At 34.3% G+C, this 13587-nt stretch overlaps 1 protein-coding gene across 1 annotated transcript in view; it reads right to left on the bottom strand.

Annotated features, from left to right (window-relative positions):
* Positions 1-13587, bottom strand: part of USP12 (ubiquitin specific peptidase 12) — a 40093-nt gene that overhangs the window by 13264 nt on the left and 13242 nt on the right. The window contains exons 2-4 of the mRNA XM_075490849.1: positions 12979-13059; positions 6779-6992; positions 3042-3268 (exon numbers count right to left, since the gene is read on the bottom strand). Coding sequence (XP_075346964.1) covers positions 3042-3268; positions 6779-6992; positions 12979-13059 — 522 coding nt within the window. The remainder of the gene's footprint in view (positions 1-3041; positions 3269-6778; positions 6993-12978; positions 13060-13587) is intronic.

Raw genomic sequence — 13587 nt, 5'->3', positions numbered from 1 at the left:
TAGAACGAAAAAAAGATGGACACAGTCAGAAAACCTCATCACTTACAGAATGAAGCCCTGATGTGTTCAAAAAGCCATCTGAGTGCTCCTAACAGGAACATCTGAATAATGTGAAGAATTTGGGTGTTCCAACATTCTGGCTAAAGGGGATAGTATGTTGTTCTCACATCATGGACCTAATCTGCACTCAAACAGCCCGGCTGTATTCTGATGACCAATGCTACACGCAACAGAAAACGCAGAAGGCTAACACTCATGGAATCTGTATTTCTTTCAGTTTGGAATTTCACTAGCAATGTGAGTCAGCTCACTGATAAAAAACCTTTTGTAACTGTAGGCTCCCGTGTGTGCTACGACAGAAACTATTTTTAAATGAAGCTGAAACAAAGGGCATGATTTATCTTGGTTTAAAAAAAAAATAAATAAATAAAAGAGAGAGGAAAAAAAAAAAGTAGGGCATAGTTAAGGCTTCTATAGTACTCCTGTAAGAGAGACCACTGAGATTTTCCTTATTGTCTTCTCTCAGTCCAAAGCAGAATTGAGCCAAAGAATTGTATACCTTGTAGAGTCATTTGAACACAAGAGCAAGACCATCAGCTGGAAAAAAACATTTGATATGTTTGGTGCTTTTGACCCAAGACAATTTCCTATTTTCCTCTGTAGAAGTACTGAGGAAACACATCCCCACATTTAGCCATTCCAAATTTAATCTTAATGAAGTAAATTACATTATTTTCTGGTTTACTGTTATTCTTTCCTTAAATTGTGAGAGAAATCTGTAAAACCAACGAACTTCTAGATAATTTTTATCAATTAGCCACAAAAATTTGTAACATTCACTTCATCATACTGCCTCTGTCAAGGAAGTGGCAAAGCATCACAACAAGAAATCAAATTAAAAGCATGTAAAGACAACTTACAATCTGTTTTGTAATTTACTCATTTTACAGTATGGCTTGACCTACGACACAAATCTTTGTTAAAGAATCATATCTATGTTCCTTATATTCCACTGTCCATACTTAAACTGAGGATAAATCTTTAGTCAGTTAATTTTTTACCTTAAAGATGGGCTAATGAGACAGTCCTGGAAAGAAGCTCTTTTCTATAACCAGGACAATTGAAATTAGAATAAAGTCTTGCCATGCTGATTTTAGGAACATTGAGTAGGTTTGGCCAGTTACAAGATGATTATTCTCACTTAGAGCAAAGATATATTATGCTTTATATTTAAGTATGCATTAAATTCCAAATTTAAATAAAAAAATATACTAAGGCTATTGTCTTATTAAGAAGCATTAATTCATCCCACTATTGCTGTAATTTTCTACATGACCTATATCCAAGTACTCCTGACATTTTAAATTATATTTCTAAACACAGAAAGACTCTAAATGCCAACAGCTTCCAATAAACATTAAAACAATCATATATGCTCACTACATTTGAAAATAAAACACTATTCACAGTAATATTACTTATTTAACGCGTCTCAATGTGTTTCTAAGTGCCCATTTTCAGGTCACTGTGTTTTAATTAGACACAAGCTGATATATTGAGCAGACGGAAGCTGATAAAATAGTTTCCAGATTATTAGGACTTGGAAAACAAAGGCCCTAATATACTAAAAACCAGTGTCTATTAGAACACTAAATTTAAAATTCAACTGTCCAAGGAGGCACAGTGACAAACAGACATGGTGCATCCTGTTCAGCAACAGCTAACAGAAAAATAGAATTGAGCAATATTAGTAAAACTCTCAAAATTGTGATAGGCCTGATAACTAATAAAATATGCTGGCAAGGAGCATATCAGCATTTTAAAACTGTATTTAGGGCTGTACGTAGATCAAAATCCTGACAGAATTAATTCACTATGCCATAGTGAGGAAATGTAATGATGTCAGTCATGCTAAGAAACTAAGCTAAACTCATGTTTCAAGAAGAAAATCAGTTCAAGAACTAAAAGAGAAGCAATTGACAGTTGCCATGAAATAGTTATTAGGGAGGGGAAATCTACCAGGAAAGAAAACATAGTAGCTAGAAATCAGCACCTAAATTACTCAAAATACCATGATCTATTGAAGTCTGCAGCTACATTACATATGACATTAAGAAGCTATTTTCTTTAAAATAAGAGAGAGGTGGGTTTTCTAAAAGACAGAGAAAATTACATGTGAAATATGTATATTTAATCCAATTAATTCCTCCCTTCCAACGCTATGCTAAAATATGTGCACTACCTAATTAAGGAAAACAGGTCTGAAGAGTCATAGAAAAAATACAGTCATTTAGATTTCTACAATATCTAAGGCATAGACCATGACAGAATTTCTGTAATTTTCAAATTGTGCTGCTTTTTCCTCTTTCTCAAGCAGGTAAAATTCAATTATAAGTTTTTCTGAAATACATGCTTTCTCTTATTGTAGAACTATTCTCAAAGAAAATTTTAGTATAGCTTACTCAAAGAAGGAGCTTATTTCTCAGGGTCTAGTATTAGAAGAATTCTTGTGGACAGACATTTAGGAAAGGATTACTTTTCCTGCACATTAAGTTATGTTCTTTGAGAATCCCAGTCTACCGTCTCAGTGCCAAAAGCTGACCATAGTATCTTGATTTCAATGGCTTTAAATTTAAAAACTAGAAATCAGTGGAAACTGATTCAGAATACTTATTTATGGAATGTATCACTAAGCATGACATTAAGTTATTAAGACATTAAATTTGCTCTTAGATATTCATTGCTCTTAGGGATACATCAATTTAGAATTTTCTAATCTAAATTTTGAAGTTGATTTTGATTACACTGACAAAAATTCAATTGGGCTTTCCTAATATTGACCAAAAGCTTTTTCCTACAATTCATGCATCAGCTGCTGAAATCTTCTCATTAACAAAGAAAAATGCAAATGTTCATACAAATGTAAGATTTCTAAAGAAAGAAACTAATCTAGTACGTTAGTCTGTTGAGATAAATGAATCATGAAACACAAAGTTCTGAAACATGAAAGAATTCATTTTACAAGGTATACACAGACTTACAGTTTCACATGTAAGACATCTGGTTTCATTAGTTAATGTTCCCTGAAAGATTTCATGAACCCAGGTTGGGTCTGGCAGGCTGTTATTTTCATTGTCGATGTTGCCATTAGGTAGGCGACCATTTTGTTTCTCTTGTTTTCTTTCCTCTTGCAAGATATCCGCGATTGTATTTAACAGATAGTTTAAGAACTCATGTGCATCCTGCTGCATGTAGTTATCAAAAAGCTCTACAAGATAAAAAACCAGAATATTTTTAATTAATCTGTTAGCACTATACTACAAAAAAGTTTTTTAAAAGAAGTCAAATTTCAAACCCAGTCTTTATTTCATGTCTTGAATCATTCATGACAATGCAACACCAACCCAAAATGTGTACTTCATACACTAAGCCAAAAATATAGGGGGTGGGAAGAGGGGAGGGCAAGTCAGCTTACGTTCACAGAAATCTCTCAGCTGATCAGAATTAACAGAAGAGCGAACCATTCTGCAAGAAAACTAGGACATGATTCCACTACCTAAACATAGGTGTACATATAGTGCCACCTGAAATGTTATAGCTTATCTTGTCCAGCCTCCAGATGCCAGTCCATGATGATTTGGATCTCCTACAGGAGCTATGCTATCTCTGCCAAGCTTAGGTCAATGTCTTGGATAACACAGAGCATCTCAAATGGCACTAGATGTTGATATTTTCCAGAAAAGAACTGAAAACTTATGACAGGAAATGTTTCATCGTCTGTATGTTCTATCACAGGAAGTACATGAACAAAAAATGCTCAAAACATTGCTTTATTTATTTACACTTTTAGGGTTTTAAGTTCACTGCTGCTCCGTGATAAGTACAGTGTCATCAATACTAGCAATGAAAATAAGATTAAGACTAAAAACTTAAAGACACTGATATTTTTAAATAACTATTTTCTTTCTCAAAGCTCTTTAAGTAAGGTAGTATTTGTAGAAGCCATGTGAAATTAGCCTAAAGTTCTAGCCACAGCAAGAGCAAACAGGTTTCAAATTAGGACTTCAAGTATTAAATAGATCTGTCTTTCAAGATCTGAAATATTGCTTCTGGAGATTGGTACATGCAGCACCTTTACTACTGGTGGGCCTGTTGGATAGATAATAAGGGATTCACTATGCTTTCTGCTTCATGTCCTCAGTTTGTCAACATTTCTAAGCATAATAGTTTTAGGATTAATTCAGTGGAAGGGGAATAGTTTCACTGGCACATACTTGCAATGTATAGCAATGATACAGATTAAAGCATAAAGCTGAACTTTCTTGCAAGTCTACTCTCTTGTTTATGTTCAAATTGGTACTATGCTGAAAACATCGTTTATTGTAGTCCCCTGGGTTATGAACCTGAGAAATCCTCTGCTGCTAGAAATCCTCACATTAGGAATGGGACTAAGAAAACCATAAAGGCATTGAATCTGATTTAGTAATAGTTACTATGTCTCTCTCTGACAAGGAATCGTTACAAGGAAATTTACCTGCCAATTTAAAAAGCATTCTATATCACTGGCCAATAGCATACAAGTCCTTTAATGTGCAATTACTTCAATTAATTATAACTTGCAATTTGCTTGTAGTCCAAGAATACACTAAGAGTCTGGCCTTCAGTGGAGGGATAGTTCCCAGGACTGGAAAGATCAATGAAAAAGATACTCAGTGAAGCTTAAGTCTGGAAGTGCATACAGAGACTATATGGAAGCTTTACTATCATTCACTTGATGGCATCCAGGAGTAAACTTCAAATAGAAAAAAAAAAAAATCCTGAGTTATTAGCAAAGTAGGGAGGAATTTGATGCTAATCTAGATCATTTGGAGAGGTTAAGTAGTGCAATAGGTCAGCCAGAAGTATGAACCAAATAGTTTATTTAATGAACTACTACACTATTTTTGAGAAGTTCAACTCTGAATCTAGCCAACTGCAAGGTCTTTATTTAATCAAGTAAGTCAAGACAGAACAAGAGCTACAAGTCTCTTGAGGTAAAACATTTCAGAGATTCTTCACAGTGTTACATCATGGACCTCTCAGGCCTATGTGCCCAGTCAGTAAATTAGCATTAAGTACAACAGAAAGAAAACTACAGATTGTTCATTTTATGGTTAGAAGAAATTTAAGCAAACATAACAGTATACCTTCAGCTGACTTCAACCCAACAGCTGCTTCCCAGCCAGTTAAGCTTTAAGGTCATTAATATATGTATGTTGTATTCAGACTTTGAAAATAAAGATGGAATAACAGCATTGTAGTCTGGAATACATTAAGATTATGTTCTCAGTCATCACCCTCATATAGCTGGATACTGACTGGAACATAATCTAGATCGGTGTTGCATACCTACCTGATTGTTTAACTAACTCTTCTTTAAAGCTCAAAATTGTATACCTTTACAATAAGCACTTAAGAGCATATATGATGTCCATGTAATTGCTGCCTGACAATTTAGCCATTTATTTGTAGAAAAGGTGAGAGTATCATCATTAAGAGACCCCAAAAGCCAGCAAGAGCTGAACTTTCACATCTGATTTCTCTAATGAAGATTTTCCAATTGCCTTCTCCTGCTTAGAATTTTAGTGTCATGACATAATTAAGCATTACAAAGAACACTTTCTAAAAAGAACTAATGGCTCCTGTGGTTTACTTTCTGCTTTCCATTTGAACCATTCTCCACGTTTGTCAGTTAGTCAACATTCATTGACATAATGAACTACTTCTGTAAATGCATCAACATACAAGCATACTTATTCAAGTATACTTACCGAAGAACTGAATGACAGTTTTCTATTCTGCATAGGTGAGAGATTGTACATTACCTGAGAGCTTTTTTTAACAATATTATTACAACTCATGGTGTGCATTTGCTGGAGGGGTCACTTCAAATTATGAATGTCATAATATTTTATTTCTTGTTTTTACTACAGAGATGTTCATCATAACATTTAAGGAGAGATTACAACAGTATGAACATGTCTATTGCAGCAGTGTTAAATATGGTACCTCATAGAGTTTATTTAAATCTAGTGGTTATTTTTCAGAAAAATTTTATGTTATATTTTTATAGAAGTGTATCCAAATTGACTAGTAGATGACAAGGTTTCATTTATATTTTAACATCAAATTATTTTCTAAAACATTTTGACCAATTAACCCTGCAGATAAGAAATAAGAAATGTTAAAAATCTCTTGAAATCACTCAAAATTTAGGATATCAATTACACTAAAAAAATTAGCCACAACTACTTAGTGATTTTAAAATTCATTAATCCTTTAAAAAGTAGGTCAAGCCAAGTATTGCATAAATTCTAAATGAACTTAAAAATTTGTAGGTTTTGAAGCTATATACTTGGAGGGAAGTCTTAAATCCTTTCTACACACTCAGTTTGGGACACTGATTCCTGCATTCAAAGAGTAATGTTGTTTTAAATACAGAACAAAAGCTTTGCACTGAATTTTGATTATAAAAATACAATTCATACAGAGGAAAAATTAGCAAGCGATTTCATAAGCGGCCACTGACTAGACACTCAGTTCTACATGAAGAGAGAGAGACAAGGATTCTCTCTCAAAATGGCTCCAGGGTTACACCCTTATTCTAGGGTCACCTCTTCTTTATGCTGCAGGACCAAGAACACTTTCCATGCATAACAAATAGGTAGGTATTCCACTATGTCAACTTCAGAATTAAATCATAATTGCTATAATTATTACACAAGAAAAAAAAAGGTACCATTTTCTTTTCGTAATCTTGTTATAAATTTCTTGGGAGGTATTACTCCAACTTTTTTCTTCTGGGTGGCTATACTGTGGAAGAGATCAGCTAAGCATGTAAGAAGATTCTCTTTTTTTCTTGGTTGACTCTTGTATGCTAAGACTTTGTCTCGAAATGGTCGACAAAAATAAAGTGCCTGAAGAACTGAATTGCAGTAGCATGTATTCCCGAACTATAAAATAAGAAAGAGATTTATTAGCTTGCATTGTATTACTGTAGATAGGTAAAATTAAATCCAAAGTATAAGAGAATGCATAAGCAGGGACAAATTTTCTGCAAGTAATTTCTTCTTGACTTAAAAACAGTAAAGCATATTTCTATTTTGCAAAGGATTAACAAGTACACTGTAAGTAAATGCAAGAAAAACCTAGGTAAATTTGAACAATACTATATAATTTTGTCTCACTTGTAAATTTATTAGTAATATTTTGCATTTACATGGGTCAAAATGTTCAACAAATACCACCAATTTCACAGCTCCCAAAATGTACCCAGGTAAAAATATCTATCCATCTACCAGAAGTCAGCCACAACAGTAAAGAACAGGCACAGCATGACCTTGTAATGTGAAGAAATTCAGCTGTGAATTGAGAGCTTCTCAGACACTGCAGAAATTGGATTCTCCAAATCTTATTAGTTGTGATCAAAGTCAGAAATAACTGCTTTAACCTGTTCCTACATTTTCAGTTCTCATTTTATGGTGACAGGATTGGCATTCAGGAGTTTTCTTAAAACAATGCAACATGGCTTGTTTAGGATTCAAAGCTATGGCACAGGTGGTAGTTTCAAATCCAGACTGAAATGAAAAGGATGCACAATTTGGACATGCGCATTTTGAAGGAGGCAAGCCACTGAATTGACAGGGGGCAAGCAGAGTCAGCAAGAAAAGCATCCGTAACCCTCTTTGTACCAGGACACTCCAGATGTCCCTCCTTCCCCAGACTCCTTCCAGCTCTTAGGCACTAGAGTCTTGTGATCACTGACACTGTCTCCAGCTCACCCCAACACTGCAAACCTCCCCATCACCTCTGAGAAGGCATCATGAGCTGTCAGTGGATAGAGCCACTCTCATTTTATGCTGTCCTCCTCCAGTGAAACCTATTATCTAACACTGAAAGTGTGAGAAAAATCTTTATAAGGCCCTCAGCAAGTAATCCAACCTTTCAGCTGCAGTCACTCAACCTGCAAATTGAAGCCCATACCTGCTACACACATTCTGTAAAATGTGAAAATAATGTTCATATTTATGTTTTATATAAAGACAGTAGCATATACAACTAGCAAATTCTAAGACTATATTGTGATGGGGAGACTGTTATATAGCAAACAGAGTGCATTTAGAGATATTTTAAGAGCAGCTTCTTTCAACAGAGAAAAAGAACTAAAAACTTTTACATCTTAGGAATAACAGGGAAGTAACTGGTTTTTGCTCTTTCCCGATTAAGACAATGACAAACAAGAGCACCACGCAATTTAATCAGAAAACTGGAAAGTAAATAGTTTTCCTTTGTTTTAAATTAATTAAATATGAAGAACTACTTTCTAAATACCCAAGACACACTCAAACAATGAGTAAGAAGTATATTTTTAGAAAAGATATTAGTAAATCTTAAGATCTCCATATTAAAAAGTGAGGAAATTGATGACCATTATTTTTATTTCTTTAAGCTAGGGAAAATGCTTATATTAGCTTCTTTGTGGTCCAAATCTGCACTCAAGTAGGTCAATGAACTTAAGAGGAAAACCAGGGCCTTTTTCCTTAAAGGAAGCAGATGAAATCACACAGTAGTTTATGTCAAAACATTTAATATTGTAAGCTAACTATTTATGAGTTTATAATTAGAAATAGCCATAAAAGGAGAACTACATGAAAATGTTAAGAAAGTTCTTAAAATCAAATCAAATGGGAAAAGCGCTAAAATTTCTACAGCAAGTGTCAAAAGATGAAAAGGCAGCAAATTAGAAATTTCACAACATTCCAATTTTAAAAAGGAACAGGCTGATGATAAATTAATTAGAATGGCAAACATGCAGTGAGAGACAACCAAAATATGAAGCAACAGAGAACTCAGAACACTGAACACAGTTCAGGAGATTAATTTAATACGAATGGATGTTAACCTACATGCCTGTGGATAGGAAATAAAAGCAAGCAGATTAAGTTCCTAAAAGGTCTTCTTCAACCAAATTCAGAAAGACAGTAGGCAACAGAAGATTGTTTGAAAACAACCTCCTGAAGAAAATGTAATTAGTTCACATTTGTTTTATACCTAAAGCATCAACCTTCGTTGCTTAAAAACTTAAAATCTTTTTAAAATAAAAGCTTCCAATCACTAAAAAATTGTAATGGTGCATTATAATTGGTACTAAACAACAATATAATGGTACTAAACAACAAGGGGGGAAAGGTAGGGAGGTTTCTAGACTAAGAAAATAGAGAATTTTTTTACACGAATAAATGCTTGTCTTACCACCTTTATTACTTTACTTCCCATCTTTGACTCCAACACAAAAGCACACCTCTCATTTAGAAAACACCCAAGACCTTGCTCCAGTCTCCCCATCCTTCCACCTCCTACTGCACACCTATACTTCGCTTTCTAATTCTGCTTCTTCAATACTCAGCTCTCCTGCTAGCCTGACCGACACCTTCCTTCTCCCTTCACTTTACAGTTAGCACTGCCTCAGAAGCATAACACTTGTAAGAAGATGTGCAAGCACTGCACTGTATAAGAAGTTTGCAACCATAATCTGTATGTTTTGCAGTGACAGTGTGAACACGCCAACACCACTCTGAAATATGAAAATGCACAAGACTGGAAGCCCATCAAACTATTCAAAACAAGAAGGATATTTAGCTAGCTTTAGAAATTAGCTAGCTTTATTCAAAATATAAGTGTAGGAAAATGAAATGCGTGTGAAGTCTGCCTCAGAGTAACAGTAGAAAACTCTAAGAAAGACTGCCACTGCAATTTTATATCTTAAACTGTCAGCCTGTACAGGCTACTGAAACTCCTCTGTCTCATTCAGGGGAAGGTAACAGAGACTATATAGAGTTATTTTAACCCATGTGTTCAACTGGTTTATTGCTTGCCTCCTTGTTTCTGTGAGGATCATCTTAAAATGTGCATATCTAAGAAAAGTAAAAAACCAAATTTTCTCTTTTTTTTCAGTTCATGTTGTTCTTCTGTTCTAAATTCTGAGAAATCAGATTATTTCCTTTCACAAAAATAATGCATTCTGTATGTTTCCCGTGTACATTTTTTTTTTTAATTCTGAAATCAAAGTTACAATTCTCAAACCTGTGTGGGGAAAAAAAAAAAAAAAAAAAAAAAGAGACAATCAGGAAAGTTGCAATAAAAATACCACACACTCACTAAGTGTTATAGCTTTATAGTTTACTCTTCTGATGCAACATACAACTGGGAAGGAACTTGGTTGTTGAACCTCACAGACCTACAAAAACAAACAAGAGATCTATAGGAACTTAGATCTGCTTAGAACACTGTCTTTGTGCAGCACTAGGGTTCCTCCCAGCTCTGATGCACTGGCAGCTCTGACAACTTTTATTTGTTGCAATGGGCCACGCCAGTAAACAGGATTACTCCAAAACACACAGATCCATTGCAAGAGACTGAATAACCAAACTTTCTGCTCTAGAAGTCTGGTAAACTGCTGAAGAGCTACCAGAGTAGCTCTTATGAGATTAAAAATGTTCATTATTTCATACTCATTGGATAAAATCATTGATTTAATTTGTGAAGCACATAGATTTGAATAGTTTGCATTACTGCACTGTAGAGGGAAAGAAGAATGATAGGCAGACTTGATGTTCCTGATTGTCCACGTGCATGGGACATCATACTACTAACATTTTCATTTTACCACATATCTTAAATATTGCCTGCTGATTTAGTGAATGGTATTGTCCTTTCAAGGCTAAGCTGAATTTTCCATTTTAGAGATTTCATTGCCAGAATCAAATATCCCATCAACCATCTGGTCTTCCATATGCTTCCCATAATTGCCCTTTCTTAACTCTTTTACCTCTCAAATTGTTCTTTCAGCACATCCTCTGAATAATCCCTAGATTCTGCCACAAAGCTGGAGAGGAGATAACATAGTGCTTCTGCCTTCTCTTCTTTTACACTACCTATGGATAAATGCTACATTTACAATGACGGATCTCTATTTCAGAATTGTCATCTTTATCTAAAATCCTGTCCTGCATTCCAGACATCTCAAATGGTTAGCTGTCACACAGTTAGAAGAGAGCTATTGATTTCCATATTATCTCAATTTTTTCCATTACTCTGGACAAAGTTAGGAAAAACAAAATCAATAAACAAATTAGAAAAATTTAGCAGTAAATGTTAATGAACCTCTAAGAGCTTCACTTCTTGTAATTGCTATAAAACAATTAGAGAAATCAATGAAGGCAAAAATTGTGATTTCTATCACTTCTCAGTCTAATAGGAGTCTTAATCTATTATCTAATTATCTAATATTTCTTTTAATTATCATTAGCTCTGTCATTCTTTCTGAATGGCCACTGGCCATAGTTTGCTAATGAAGAGGTCACTACCTTTCCTTTTCCTGATAGATTTAAATTCTGCAAGCTTATTACACATTTATGGCATATACATACTGTGTTAGTAAACAGAATCTGTATAACAGATCTGAAAACCATCCAAGCAACAATATGACTGCATCTCCTTAGCCAATCACTGTACCTGAAAAACACAGTACCAGTGTGCCATAGATGTAATGGAATCCCATCTTACTATTTGTAACAATTCAAAGAATTTTGGTCCATTAAACTTAATTGTTTGAAGCTAAAATAAGCAACATTCCTGCACTACACAGAAAGTTAAGAGCACTCTGAGATATCTTAGCTGCCTGCCTCTTATGTGTATGGTGGAGAACAATGGCTTAAAAAACAGATCTCCCCTCAAATATCCTACTCCCTCTGGACTACAGAAAGCCAGAATTTGTTGATACTCATTATATATTAGGAAGATTGTCCTTTATTGAAACTTTTCTTAAGGGTACAAAATATGTAAAACTTCAAGATTAGGCATACAATAGAATTTTACTGTTAAGTCTTAAATCCTCTCTGGACTTGGACAAGAAATTAGGAAAACAGGTTATCTGTTGTCAGAATAACAGATTTGAGAAAAGATAAGAACAGCTTTAATGGAAAGCCTAAGCTCTGCTACAGAACTAACAACAAGTATTAACAGTTAAACTACTGTATTTGCTCTTTTCAGAGAAACAACGCGTCATTTTGAAGGTATTTCAACTTTCATGAGAACAGAAAAAAATTACTAATTTAAGTCATGGCATTTGAGATGCATGTAAGTCAGCTTATCAGTATGAGTGTTTATTGACTGCACAGTGTATACTCGGACTGCAGACTCTTGAATCATGTCAGTGCTAAGAACCTAGAGGTAGAGACATATGTTATAGTAGTAGGACAGCATTAGAAGTAATTAGTTTCACTAAGAAATGCAATATGATAGCTCTTGATAAATCACCTTGGTTTCAATATGTACTTTCTGAAGCCCCAGTAAAGAAAATTATTTAATATTTCATTTCAGAATAATGCAATTTCTAACAAGATACACTTTTCATGGATAATACCAGAAATCAAAACTTAAATTATTCCTTAAAACTAATAATTGAATCGAACAACTCAGTATGTTTTTTCCACCATTGCTTTCCCCTTTGGACTCAGTATTTTTTTAAAATCTTAATACAAATACCAGATGTGAACACTTCATTCATCAACAGCCTTTCACAGATTTTTTCTTTTACTGTTTTTATCCACTTAGATTGGCATATTATGAACTACAAGTTACGTATTTTAAACAGGTTTTTTTTAAAAACTTATACATTCTAATAGCAAGAAAGGGATTTAAAAAATACCCTACAATTAGTAAAATGAAATACAGTATTAAATACACAGTCCAATTTCAACAATTATTTCAGTAGCATATTTCAACAAATACACTGAATATTGAAACACATTTCAATAAGTATGTATATTCAGTGACTATATCTTTCAGTGTTTTAATTATTCACTCAGTCGCAGTCTTGTAATTTAACAAATCCACTCGTGGCATTTCAAAGCAATGAAGTTATGGACTGAAACTTACATTAACCAAACCAAAATAGTGCTCATTGACTGGAAATTGTTCTGGACCAATCTCTTTCTCCAAAGCTGAGGCATTGGCGCCCTAGAAAAATCAAAAGCAGTAAAATATTAGTGTTGCAACTATATACACAGTGAATTTAACTATTTGAGAAAAAAAAGTGAAGTTTTTTGGCAAGGATAAATAACCGAAACCAAACAAACAAACAAACAAAAAGAAACCCCCCAAAACCCTGATCACAACTACAGACCTTGCTAACACCAAACCAGTATCTTCAGATCTCAGACCATAAGACTTTGGGTTTAAACTTACTTACATGGAAGCTCTCTCTAGTCAGGAGGGAGGAAAACAAAAATTAATGCGAGACTAAATATTGAACACTGATGAAACACCTTCCTGTCTGTACCCTGGAGGGGGGAAGAAAGCGGAGTTTGTGACCCAGCTCAACAATCATACATGGCAAACTAACCGAACTTGTTTAGTTAGTCTATTGCTTAATGCAAAGACAAGCTCGTAGGCAGGATAATATTAGCCATGAATGCAGAAAAATCAGTCCTTTGAGTTCTCTGTTGATTTGCACTCTCAGGATGTTTAGATTGTCCACAAAACTAT

Source organism: Mycteria americana, chromosome 1 (genome assembly GCF_035582795.1).
Source record: "Mycteria americana isolate JAX WOST 10 ecotype Jacksonville Zoo and Gardens chromosome 1, USCA_MyAme_1.0, whole genome shotgun sequence".
NCBI classification, from domain to species: Eukaryota; Metazoa; Chordata; class Aves; order Ciconiiformes; family Ciconiidae; genus Mycteria; species Mycteria americana.
This window is presented reverse-complemented; position numbering and strand designations above follow the sequence as displayed.